Source organism: Pinus tabuliformis, chromosome 9 (assembly GCF_031772625.1).
Source record: "Pinus tabuliformis cultivar Carrire ecotype Pingquan chromosome 9, CPIR1, whole genome shotgun sequence".
Lineage (NCBI taxonomy): Eukaryota > Viridiplantae > Streptophyta > Pinopsida > Pinales > Pinaceae > Pinus > Pinus tabuliformis.
The window spans coordinates 236605278-236617716 of record NC_142307.1 but is presented as its reverse complement, the minus strand read 5'-3'; the positions used below and the strand labels follow the sequence as shown (position 1 = coordinate 236617716).

The following is a 12439-nucleotide window of genomic DNA, read 5'->3' as shown; positions in this document are numbered from 1 at the left end:
GGTCCGCCAAATTTGGCGCTCCTGCCAAAATTCTGCCAACTTAACTGCAGTTACATTTAATGTTTGGTGGTTGCCTCGGATTTCGTGCCCGGCGGAATATTCCTTTCTTAATTTTTTTTGAAAAATTAAAATCTCTAATGTTATGGACAAATTCTTCTTTTTGCCATAACTTCCTCATACGGCGACCGTTTTTCGAATCGTTTACGGCGCCGGAATCGGGAAGACGAGCACTTTCCAGTCATTCAACTTTGAACCAATTCTAAGCACTTTAAATTTTGAGTATTTTACGACACTTAGAACATGAGCACCTGATCAACTTTGGGCTTAGCCTCCCTATACGGGATCCAAGCCCACTAAAGGATCATATTGACACTAGTGGGAGATGTGTTGAGAGCCATGGGTTTCCATCATGTGACAGAGCATTATCTCATGCCATGGACAGCCTTAACACCTTCAGCAGCTTGTTCATTGCCCACGTTATATGAGAGATGATGCACTTGGACCAGTGGTGCCCCCAACCAACTTAGCATTGTATACAGGGTTTGGCAGTTAATCTAAAGCCTAGAGGAGGTTTGTCTCATCCTTTAGACATGGGAGGGGCAAGCACCATCTTCTGTGCCCTCATTTGGAGCAATTTACATGCTTATTTTACACCAGGAGACCCATGAGACCACTACTTGTGCCCCAAAGCCACTTTGGAGCACCACATGATGTTTTACTTGGAGATCAAGGGGCCACCCCCTTGACCATCATTCATGTAGCCCTCTTCTTCATCATGGCATGTTGAGAACTTATATTACATCATTTTGGCTTCATTTGAATGGCTTATATTACACTTTGTGAGCAATTTGGTGGGCTCATCACCAAATTAGTTTTATTTTGCACATTAAAATATTGTTAGGGGCATCTTAGGCTAATTCAAAATCTTAGAGGCTCATATAAATAAAGTAGAGTCTCATTTGTTACAATCATCATCATCACTTCTTGGATTAGCTCCTTTGGAAGAATTTTGCACTTTCTCTTGGTTGTCTATTGGAGATCTCTTAATGCATTTCAATATTTTTGGAGTTGAAATTTCTTCTTTCTTGGAGCCATCTTCTTGATCTTAGATTGGATAAATCTCTTGTTATCTTGTAACTTTGTAAGTTATCTTGTTGAAGATTTTTTACATGAAAAATGTCTAATGTGTGGAAATTTTGTAACTAGCTCTTTCTTTTGTGCCATAATTATTGAATATTATTGTAAAAGATTGTTAGATTGCAAATTTGTGCATGTTACTCATTGATAACAAGTAGATGAATGCTCCTAGTGGAGTAAAAATTGTTTTTCTTCCATAAGAACCCATAGATCTTGGGTAGGTAAATTTTAAAGAGTGCTTGCTAGGGCATCACTTTTTAGCCTCGTTGAAGACAATTTTGGCCAAATTTTGAATCACATAGACTCCACACCCCAAAGGTAAGACACTCATCCAAGCAAATTTGGTGATCACCCCTTTTTCCCTTCTCTTTTTCTCCTCCTTCAAAATTTTGGCTCCTACCTTTGACAACCAACTAGGGCCTCTTACGAATTGCATTAGAAGGGAGCTCTTGCAAAACCACTTGGATAGGCTGTTGCATTGGTGTTTCCTCTAGCTCTCCTCCAAATTTGAGGGAATTCCCACAATTGGATTGAGAGAAAACTAAAGCCCTAGTTGTATTCATGAAAATCATCTTGAACGTCTTGGTGAGAGGGAGGTCTTCTTGAGGGTTTTTGCACATATTATTCAGTCGAATAAATCATTTAGAACCCTTTTCCCCACGCTACCTTGACCTAGAGAGCTCCTTGGAGGGTCTCCTCCCACATTTATTTAGGAAGTCTCGTGTGGTCCCATTCTAGACGCAACACTCTTATCTTCTTTCCAGTCAAATTCTCCACTAGAGCCTTGAACTCTTTGAATCGACCAAAAACCTCATCCTTGGTTTTCAGAAATTAGATCCAAGTCTTCCTAAAATGGTCATCGATGAAGGTGACGAAGTATTTGGCACCACTAAGAGCTTTTATGGACATCGGTCCACAAATGTCTAAGTGTATCAATCCCAAAACACTCTTAGCTCTATTGTTACTTCTGGAAAATGTTGCTTTGGCATACTTGCCTAGAGTTCACCCTCTGCATACATCATCTCATTCGGTACTTATATCTGGAACTCCTGATACTATTTTCTTGAGAATTTTCAAAGCCCCATGGTGTAAGTGTCCCATCCTCCTGTGCCATAGTTCATTCAAATCTTTATCCCCATTGCTACCTATCAGTGCCATTGGAGATTCTAGTTGTAATCTATACAGCCTGTTACTTTTGATTCCAATCTATGCTTTCTTTTTCCAACTCCGGTGTTTGACATATACTTTCTCCTTAATGAAGAAAACATCATAGCCCTTGTTTTGATGTTGAGATACGGAGAGTAAGTTCATCCCCATGGTGTAAGTGTCCCAACCTCTTGTGCCATACTTCATTCAAATATTTATCCCCATTGCTGCTTATCAGTGCCATTGGAGATTCTAGCTGTAATCTATACAACCTATTACTTCTGATTCCAATCTGGGCTTTCTTTTTCCAACTCGGGTGTTTGACATATACTTTCTCCTTCATGAAGAAAACGTCATAGCCCGTGTTCTGAAGTTGAGATACGGAGAGTAAGTTCATCCCCAATCCTAACACATGCAGCACATTGGTTGCTCGAAGCCGCTCTCCTGCTTCAGTTTGAAAGACTACAGTACCTCTTCCTACAGGGGTACACTTTGCCTTATTTCCCATGGTGATCTGAAAATTCATCCTTTCTTCCTGAAAATATGAAAAACATTCTCGAATTCCTGTCATATGCTAGGAAGCTCCATTATCTATATACCAAACCTCAAAGGAGGCAGAGCTTGCTCGGCAAGCGACCTCTTCTTCCAGTCTTGAAGCTAACATAGAAAAATCATGATCCATGTCCCTTGTGCTATCTTCTAGAAATTTGCGTGAGTCCCTTTGAGTTGATGCCTCTGGATCATGCTCTGGACCCATAGCCAATTCTTCTCTCCTGTTGCCGGATCTCTGCTCTGATACCATGTGAAAATTTCTACTACAGCTATTAATTTATTTCACCTACCTATTCTTTACAATAAGTTATTTACGAAATCCCTTCAGTAAATATTAAAATAAATTCTACTACAGTTACATAATTACATAGAGAAAATACATACTCAAGAGCCAATCACATCAACACAGTTATTTTTGGACAATTGTCCCTGGAAAAACCCAATGTGGGAGAATCGATGCAACAGATGAGGGTGTTATTAATCCCCAACAACAATCGTTTTTACAAGGAATGATTTTACAGAGAACCTGAGAGAAAACACCTAAGACTTTCCCTTGGAATTCCTGACACTTTGGAGACCCTTCTCCCACTTCTGCGTCACCTCTGCATCACTCTGCATGGCTTTGCATCTTCCTCTGTGTCAGCCTGCGTGAGGGCTACGTCTCCCCTGGATTGTGTCTTCCTCTGCGTTGTCTCTGATTGTCCCTGCATCATCTCCTCCTCTGTCACTGACTGCTGCTGATACCCTCTGCTTCCTCCACCCTGCAACTCTCCCTCTGAAATCGATCTCCTTCTCTTGAGAATCAATTTTCCTTGAGATACCGAGTATCTGCTGGTGTTTCTCCAAATGATCCTCAAGTCTTCTCTTATACTTTTCCTGTTGATGAATCAACGATCAAGATTAAGTCTCTAATCAACGGCTAAAATTAAAACAAACTTGATCATCGTCTCTCAGAAGCTTCTCACCCTTATCTTTATTAATACCCATTAATATTTTTATTTTCCTAAGTTTAGACTTAGGAACCCATTAAAAATATTAATTATTTTAATAACTCCTTATCCAGGTGGAATTTCTCCAAACGATTTCTGAGTCTTGGAGATCCCATGTGCCTTAGCCTCTCCACCAAATTTCAAGGCTAGAGCACAGCCGATGCTACCAAAAAATCAACAGATTTGCATCTTTAGAATTTACTTCCAAGCATAAGCTTCGTTGAATAGAAATTCTAGGGAAACTTTCTCCAATATTCAATTTGATAGGCTTGACCCTTGAGCAACGGTTAAAACAAGTGACTTAGCAGTTCTCTTGCGATCGAGTCCCTTGTATGAAAGGAGGCACTTAGGTTGCTAAGTCCCAAGTAGATATTGTTAATGAGGCCGCTACCTCCTTTCCCAGCGCTTCCTTCAACAACCTTGTTCCAAGACTAGTCTTGACAACTGAGGAGAAGGCCTTCACCTTAGATTAGGCATTTTAATTAAAATTTTCCAAGATCCTTGCATCACACGTAGTTTAGTCTTGCATTCATTTTAACATCATCTCATTTGGCACATTGTTGATTTGTGAGCATTTATCTTTACTTGCAATACTATATCTTTTTGTATTTGTAATTGGAATTACTTGATCCTTGTCCTTCAATATTGATCCATCTATCTTGAGCATCTCTTTGAAGTAGAAGTACAAATTTCTTTCATTTTGCAAGTTATATTTTACTGCTCATATTTCACTTTTGTGTTATCATCTTGTACTAACATTTGTCTTGCAACATTGCCTATCTTTGTAATTGGAATTACTTGATCCTTGTCCTTCAATATTGATCCATCTATCTTGAGCATATCTTTGAAGTAGAAGTACAAATTTCTTTCATTTTGCAAGTTATATTTTACTGCTCATATTTCACTTTTGTGTTATCATCTTGTACTAATATTTGTCTTGCAACATTGCCTATCTTGGGACTTGAAGCATCATTCTATTTTGCAAGTGTTATATCTTTATTGAGCATTGTTTTAAGGCACTGGTCTCTTATCTTTATATCTTTTCAATGCCATATTGATTTAATCAAATCTATCTTCTAACAACATTGCTCATTAACTTTCATACTTGCTAATTAATCTTAAATCAAGTTACATAGAGAGATAATTGCCTTGCCCTTAGTCTCCTAGAACGTGTTATTTCTAGCAAGTTTTCCTTTCCAAACCATCTTTAGGGACTACTCCCCTTAGCTTACCTAGGAGAGAGCTCAAACAAAGTGAGTAGGGAATAACTGGCAGTTCGTGATCTCAGCGTTGCACCATAAATATTATACCTTGTGGTGTTGGAAACTTTTCCCACAATTACGCGTACATTTTAGTCGACAACATGAGGCATTGATTGATGTCAAGTATCCATGATAATCCATAATTACCACTTTCTACCCTTTCCCTTGTACCATCTCCCTTCTTCAAGTTGATTGCTTACTACTCACATTCCTTGGTTTCCCATATGTGCCATGTCTTTGAGTAAGGACCTTGTTGTTGCTTGAAGTGTACACCTAAGGCGCAACGCTTAGAGCAGGGATTGTCACTCTAAATCCCTATTCACTCCATTTAGACTCTCTCCTAGCTAAGTCAAAGGGGGTAGTCTCTACAGATGATAATGAAGGAAAACTTGTTGGAACAAGTAGTCTAGGAGATTAAGTGCAAGGCAATTATTATTAGTGTAACTTGATTATTAATTAAAGCAAGTGTGAGAGTTTATGAGCAATGTATATTAAGACAAATGCAATTAGGATCAATAAGGCAGATACAAGATATAAATGTAACAAACCAGTGCCTTTACAATGCTCAATGGAAACTTAGATACTTGCAAGTAAATAGACACTCAAGTTACAATATTAACAACGTTGCAAGAAGAGTTAGCACAGAAATTTAAAGACCAAGATAACCAAATATATGAGCAATGAACCTTAAAGAAAGACAATTGCAAGAAAAGATGATATTTCCAGATACAATAAACTTGCAAATTATAAATTTAGCCCACAATTCCAATCACCAATGATCAACAAGGAATGAATGCAAGATCTAAGCTAATGTGAAATGCAAAATCTTGGTTGATTTTAATTAATATGCCTAATCTAGATGAATCTTTCCTCCTAGTTGTTTTGAGGCTAGTCTCTAGAGCAAGTTGTGGAGAGAAAGCAAGGGAAAGAAAGATATGGCTTCGTTAACGATCCCTCCCCTTGTGATCTAACCACCTGATGCCTTTGGTGCTGCAGAGACTGTGGCTCTAACAACTACAAGGTCATTGCGTTAACTACTAAAGAGGGTCTATCCTTTGGAAGCTACAAAGAAAGGTGGTCCTAACTTTCTTTCAACCAAGCTTAGGCTTGGAGGTCAAAAAAATTAAAACTATGTAGGTTTTAACCCTGTACAGAAATTACCTACAAACGAATTCTTCAAACAAAAAAATAAACAATGGCGCGAACAAAAAACAAATATACACATATTTTCCCCTGGATCCCAAAATCAAGACTACCAAATTGATTTTTCATTATATTCTTTTCAATGTTACAATACATGTATATACATGTTGAAGCATTTAGAAACCCCAATCCATAACCCTGGATTAGAACATAATCGCAGTTCCCTTGACCGGATCTACAAAATACCATGGGTAGAAAACCACCATGCCCAAAACCATGTGCAAAACCATGGGTAGGTCTGCCCACCATTTGTGGGCATGCCCCCCCATCTTTGGGTCCGCCCAACTATTATTGGGTCCACAAAAAAAATTCTCAAAGTGTTGCCCTGGACCCCGACAAGGGGGCAACAGCACCTGACACAACATACAGCACGTGGAGCTAGTCGTGGAAAGAATATAACACGCACCCAACAAACTATGCAATGCAAAAGCAAGTTAGTAGTCATAAATGAGTTAGCATGTTAGTTATTTAAACATACTAAGATATTGTGGATTATGTTTATTTTGAGGCTCTTTTCATCCTTTTTGGAGGAATTTGACCTACCTTAGGTTTGTATAAATAGGGACAGCATTCACTCCATGGATCATCACAACACGTTCATTTCTCTTGTATTGGATTCTCCTGAGCTAGTGTTGGAGGCATAGTTGCGCAACTAGGCCAAGGGTTTCTCTTCTTGTGGATTGAGCTCTTCTCAAAGGCTTTCTTGGTGAATCTTGGATCTTGCATGCATTGTAAAGTCGTTTATTTACAACGTTTGCATAATTTTCACTGCAATTGTTGCTACTTTTGTTAAGTTAGGTTATCTTGACATTTTTGTGCATGTCCCTTGTTGAGTTTGTCCTTATTTTCTAAACAGTTGAAGAGGAGAGCAAATTAATTCTTCTCCCTTGAATCTCTAGAGAATCAAGAACCCTAATTTAAACCCTAGGGCAAGTAGGTTCATTTGCCCTGGTGTTGGAATTAGCTTTTCCTTTTAGATTGCCCTAGGTGGAGAAGGCATTAGTCTTCCTTCATCTAGTGGATAGGTTAATTTTCTTTTAATTTTGTAAAACCCTAGTTTAATTAACATTCGCTTTTCATTTTATTACATTGATATTGGGGATAATTTTCACCTAAAAAGTGTTTTGTTGGTTTAATAATGCTCCTTGATGAATGTCCTAAGGTGTAGAATCATTTTCAGGTGCATTGGAGAAGCATAATCTTTGTTTTTCATGCAATCTTCTGCAATTTATTAGGGCTGGCATCAATGCTTATATTTCTTTTATTTCTAAATTGAACCATGGAAAGTTGTTGAATTTTATTTCCTAAATTGCTAAGTTTCTAATCTTTTATTTTATGTACTTTTTGTGCATTTTGAATGGTTAGATTTGCTTCTGTAATTAAGTTTTATTTGCCGCCATAAAGTGAAGATTTTGCCCTTATATACAGCAGCCTTGTGTTTTGTATGCATTGGGTGTGTTCTATGACTATTTGAGACACCCAATGTCCAGGAAGCCTTAGGATTGACCCATAAACACTGTGAACCCCATTGTTTGCATCACACTTCATTTCCACCAAAACCTAGCATTTACAAGCATATGAATTGGTGGGCTAGTTTGTAGGATCCTTGCGGGTCACTTAGCTTTAGCCTTTCTAGGGTTATTTGATCCCCATGTCCTCTCAAGAAGCCTCCCTTGTGGTGGCTGGTTGTCACCACTAAAATAGAAGAGGGGTAGTTGTTGAGGTGACAGTGGTGACACCCATGTCTTGTTGCACAATTTCCTTTCTTGATGAGGCTTTGCACCAAGGTGTAAAATTTTGCAGCAAAAATTCCCTGAGGCTGCAAGCAGTCCACCAAAATCATATCCATTGTTTCCTACAAATGATTTGCCTGTAGATGAGTCTCAACATGTTTTGGTAGATCTATTTCCTTCACATTATTGTGTAGGTCCTCTTCTTGATCCTACAAGTGTTTCCTCAAACACTCCTACACTAATTGGATAGACGGATGTTGATAATGAGGACCTTGTTTATCACGTCCAAATCCTATCTCTATACCCTTGCAAGTATCTTCACCAGCTTCTATGGTCGTAATGGTGTGGGAGTTATGGCATTCAAACTGGGCAAAATATAATATCTTCTCTATGTGGCACGTGTTCAGCATTAAAGGGGGGATGTGCATCTTGTGATGTATTCTCTCTGAGGCCACTTGTTCAAATTAAAGGGTGATGTTGAAAATAGGGGTGCAATCTTTGGCCTTATAATCATTATTATATTTCTAGATTTGGTCAGGTTCCGTGGTTGAGCCGGCAGGAAGTGATCCTTTTCGGTAGACCTGCCTGGTACAAATATTCCATGTATGTAGCGGTTACCGATCTCCAGGGACCGCGAACCACAGAGAAAAAAAATACCAACATAATATAAATCGTAAAAAAATATTTTAAGAGTAGAATAATAATATGTATTACTCACATAATAGCCATAATAATACAAGTAGATATTAATGAAGGTATACCAATATATATTATCTTATATAGCTAGTGAAAACAAACTTGCGAGGCCTCAAGCCTTCGTGAGGGCCTCATTCTCAATCTCTGCCACCCAAATAGGCAACACTTGAACATCCCCTGTGGGGGTTGATAGAATAATTAGCAAGGAAAAGTAAAGAGTGTGGCCATTGGAGATGAAAGCCTGTGAATTAAAAGACAAAAACTGAAGTGTGAATCCAAGCGATCTCACACTTAACATCACAGATGCAAGAAAAAAATTCAGCTAAGAAATTTGTAAAAACATCATGGAAAAACATACCAGATACAAAAGAGCAGGCTGTGGAGACTGTGTCAAGACACCAGCTGCAAGGGCAGCGATGAGGCCGGCTGCATATCCTGAGAGTGCATACCATATGTATTTGCGGCCCTTGACAAATGGCACATCTATGGCATTGCCAGTATCCCTGCTCTTACGATGATCAAAACAAAGCACCAATGCAAGAAGCATCCCAGGAATTGCCTGCATATTTATCATCAGAAAAACACTGACTAAAAACTTGAATCCAAGCGATGAAACTAATGATTGAAATAATTCTCGAGATGTTCCTTTCAGAAATTGTTCTAAACAAAGAATCTGTTCAAACACAAACAAGCTAGCAATAGAAACACAGAACATCATGAGACTCATTAACGACTAATCTGCGTTTCTTTGTGCTCAATTCCCCATAAAAGCACAGATGCATAAACTAAACAATACTAAAATGCAACCAAGTTCTACCAGCAAGAGAAACCCAAAACACTAAGATAGGTCAAAATGAAAGTGGGGCCTACTATTTAAGACATGATGACAGGTATTTCTCCGGAAAGAACTCCCATAAAAGAATAGCTCAACAAATCAAAATATTTAAATATAGGATAAATATACCGTTATTATCTATAAAGGGCATGTAAGATCTACCATTTAAGACATGGTGATGCTGATGGGAATTTTTCTGTCTATAAGTCCAAAAAAAGCAAAGGTATGTAGTGAGTTTTATTAAAAGTTGCCACTGGTCTATACAGATAATGCACACATTAGATACCTATTTATTAATATCGATTTAACCTTTATGAAGGTAGAAAAGAAGTAATGACGAAGAAGAAAAGTTTGCTGATATGTTAAAGTCCATGCAACTTCCTAGTCAGAGCTAACCCGAATGAGCTTTAAGGTTTTCAAGTTAACAACTACTCAGATGATGTTTTCTGCTTCCCATGGCTTCTCTTGGCTAGGGGGAGCAGCTCCCTCTACACGGCCTCTTCATCCACCTTCCTTTAAAGAGGGCTATGAGGCATTCAGTAAGATAGAAAGCATGGCTGCAAGCAAATCTATAAATCCTTCCTCTAATAAATGGAGAAGGTTCACCAAAAAAATTGGATCAGATCCCAAACCTGAAAAACCCCAAAAAGCACCAAATTTAAAGCCCTACACTTTTCTAAGAAAGCCTTGATTGGAAAACTCACCAGAGCATGGCCCCCTACCAAAAACTTGAGAGTTCCCAAAAAACGGATGTCGCACCTCAAATAATCCCTAAAACACTATTTTTGGAAAATAGGCTACCAGCTATCCACTTTTGATCTCAAGGAGAATAGGAACTTTATCTTCAAAAATGGCCCCTAGTTTATGGGGTCACATCATTTATAGCTATGTCGCACAAGGACCTACTACCCCTCCATTAGTGGGGACATATATTTTCCCAGTGCAGTATTCACCACCATTGTAAGCCCAAGGTCACAAGTTAAAGCCATGTAAAAACCATGTGAGACTTTGTATTAGGCATCCTACACCAGTGTCTTGTTGATTTGACTTCAATTTGGTCAGACCATGTCCTATCCCTTGAAAGTTTCTGAGGCAATCTAATCCATAAAAGGATTGGAGGACCTCGGTGGACTTATCATGTGGACCCATGGCTTTAGAGGAACCTGCATTTGTAGGCGTGATTCCAAGTGTATGGGCAAGTCCAGCCCGTGTCAAGGTGCACCTAAGTCATCCCACATGGTTAGAGTCTATAGAGTCTATAGGTCACCTTAGCCTTGGTGTAGTGTTCCTCATCACAGCTCTCAAGGCATAGCAGCCTCTTGTGACAGTTTTCATGTTTCCCAAAGCAATTCACAGTTCCCAGTGCAAAGTGGTCCCGATGGTCAAAAAGTCAACAAGGTCCCAGATTGTAGAGCTTAGAGAGATGAAAACATGCCACATGGTTAGAGTCTATAGAGTCTATAGGTAACCTATGGCATTCAGTAAAATAGAAAGCATGGCTGCAAGCAAAGCTATAAATCCTTCATCTAATAAATGGAGAAGGTTCAACAAAAAATTCGATTAGATCCCAAACATAAAAAAAACCCCTAAAAGGCACCAAATTAAAAGCCCTACACTTTTTTGAGAAAGCCTTGATTGGAAAATTCACCGGAGCATGGCCCCCTCCCAAAAAACTGGAGGGTTCCCAAAAAATGGATGTCGCACCTCAAATAATCCCTAAAACACTATTTTTGGAAAATAGGCTACCAGCTATCCACTTTTGATCTCAAGGAGAATAGGAACTTTATCTTCAAAAATGGCCCCTAGTTTATGGGGTCACACCATTTATAGCTATGTTGCACAAGGACCTATTACCCCTCTGTCAGTGGGGGCATATATTTTCCCAGTGTAGTATTCACCACCATTGTAAGCCCAAGGTCACAATTTAAAGCCATGTAAAAACCATGTGAGACTATGTATTAGGTATGCTACACCAGTGTCTTGTTGATTTGAGTTTGATTTGGTCAGACCATGACCTATCCCTTCAAAGTTTTTGAGGCAATCTCATCCATAAATGGATTGGAAGACCTTGGTGGACTTATCATGTGGACCCATGGCTTTAGAGGAACCTACATTTGTAGGCATGGTTACCAGTGTATGGGCAAGTCTAGCCTGTGTCAAGGTGCAACTAAGTCATTCCACATGGTTAGAGTTTATCGAGTCTATAGGTCACTTTGGCCTTGGTGTAGTGTTCCTCATGACAACTCTCAAAGAATAGCAGCCTCTTGTGACAGTTTTCATGTTTCCCAAGGCAGTTCACAATTCCCAATGCAAAGTGGTTCCAGTGGTCAAAAAGTCAACAAGGTCCCAGATTGTAAAGCTTAGAGAGATGAAAACATGCCACATGGAAATTTTCCAATTCGAGCATCAAGTGAACTGTTATGGCCACTCAAAAGTGGTCCAACGAGGGTGCGCAAATTCCACAGGGCATATCAACTAGAGTGTTCCACCCTTTTGGACATGTATTACGTCTAAAAGCATCTACTTAGCGAGAGGAACAAAACACACATTTAAAAAAAAACTATCTTAAGCGGTTTTGAAAATCTCAATTTTGACCATGTTGATGTGGCAGTGATTTGGACATTTTTCAGTTAATTGAGTGTGACGTGCCATGATGGTCAAAATCGTATGGAACACTAGGCCTAGAAGGCCAGCACTTAAGCACATGAATTGGAGATGGTCAAATTACACTGTTATTTTGTGCATAAAGGTGAAATAACGTAAAAAGATGTCGTTGGAAAGTCAAGTCAACTAGTTGTTGGAGCCTGCCTCATGGACTAGAAAGTCAAGAGGGGTGTTGGAAGCAAAGGACATGTTGTGCATACTAGGACTGAAGAACTTTCTCTC

General features: G+C 39.1%; 1 protein-coding gene across 2 annotated transcripts in view; it reads right to left on the bottom strand.

The window, feature by feature from the left end:
* Positions 1-12439, bottom strand: part of LOC149148059 (signal peptide peptidase-like 1) — a 51834-nt gene that overhangs the window by 25674 nt on the left and 13721 nt on the right. For both annotated transcript variants that reach the window (XM_089439623.1, XM_089439624.1), the window contains exon 3: positions 9077-9277. In XM_089439623.1, coding sequence (XP_089295749.1) covers positions 9077-9277 — 201 coding nt within the window. The remainder of the gene's footprint in view (positions 1-9076; positions 9278-12439) is intronic.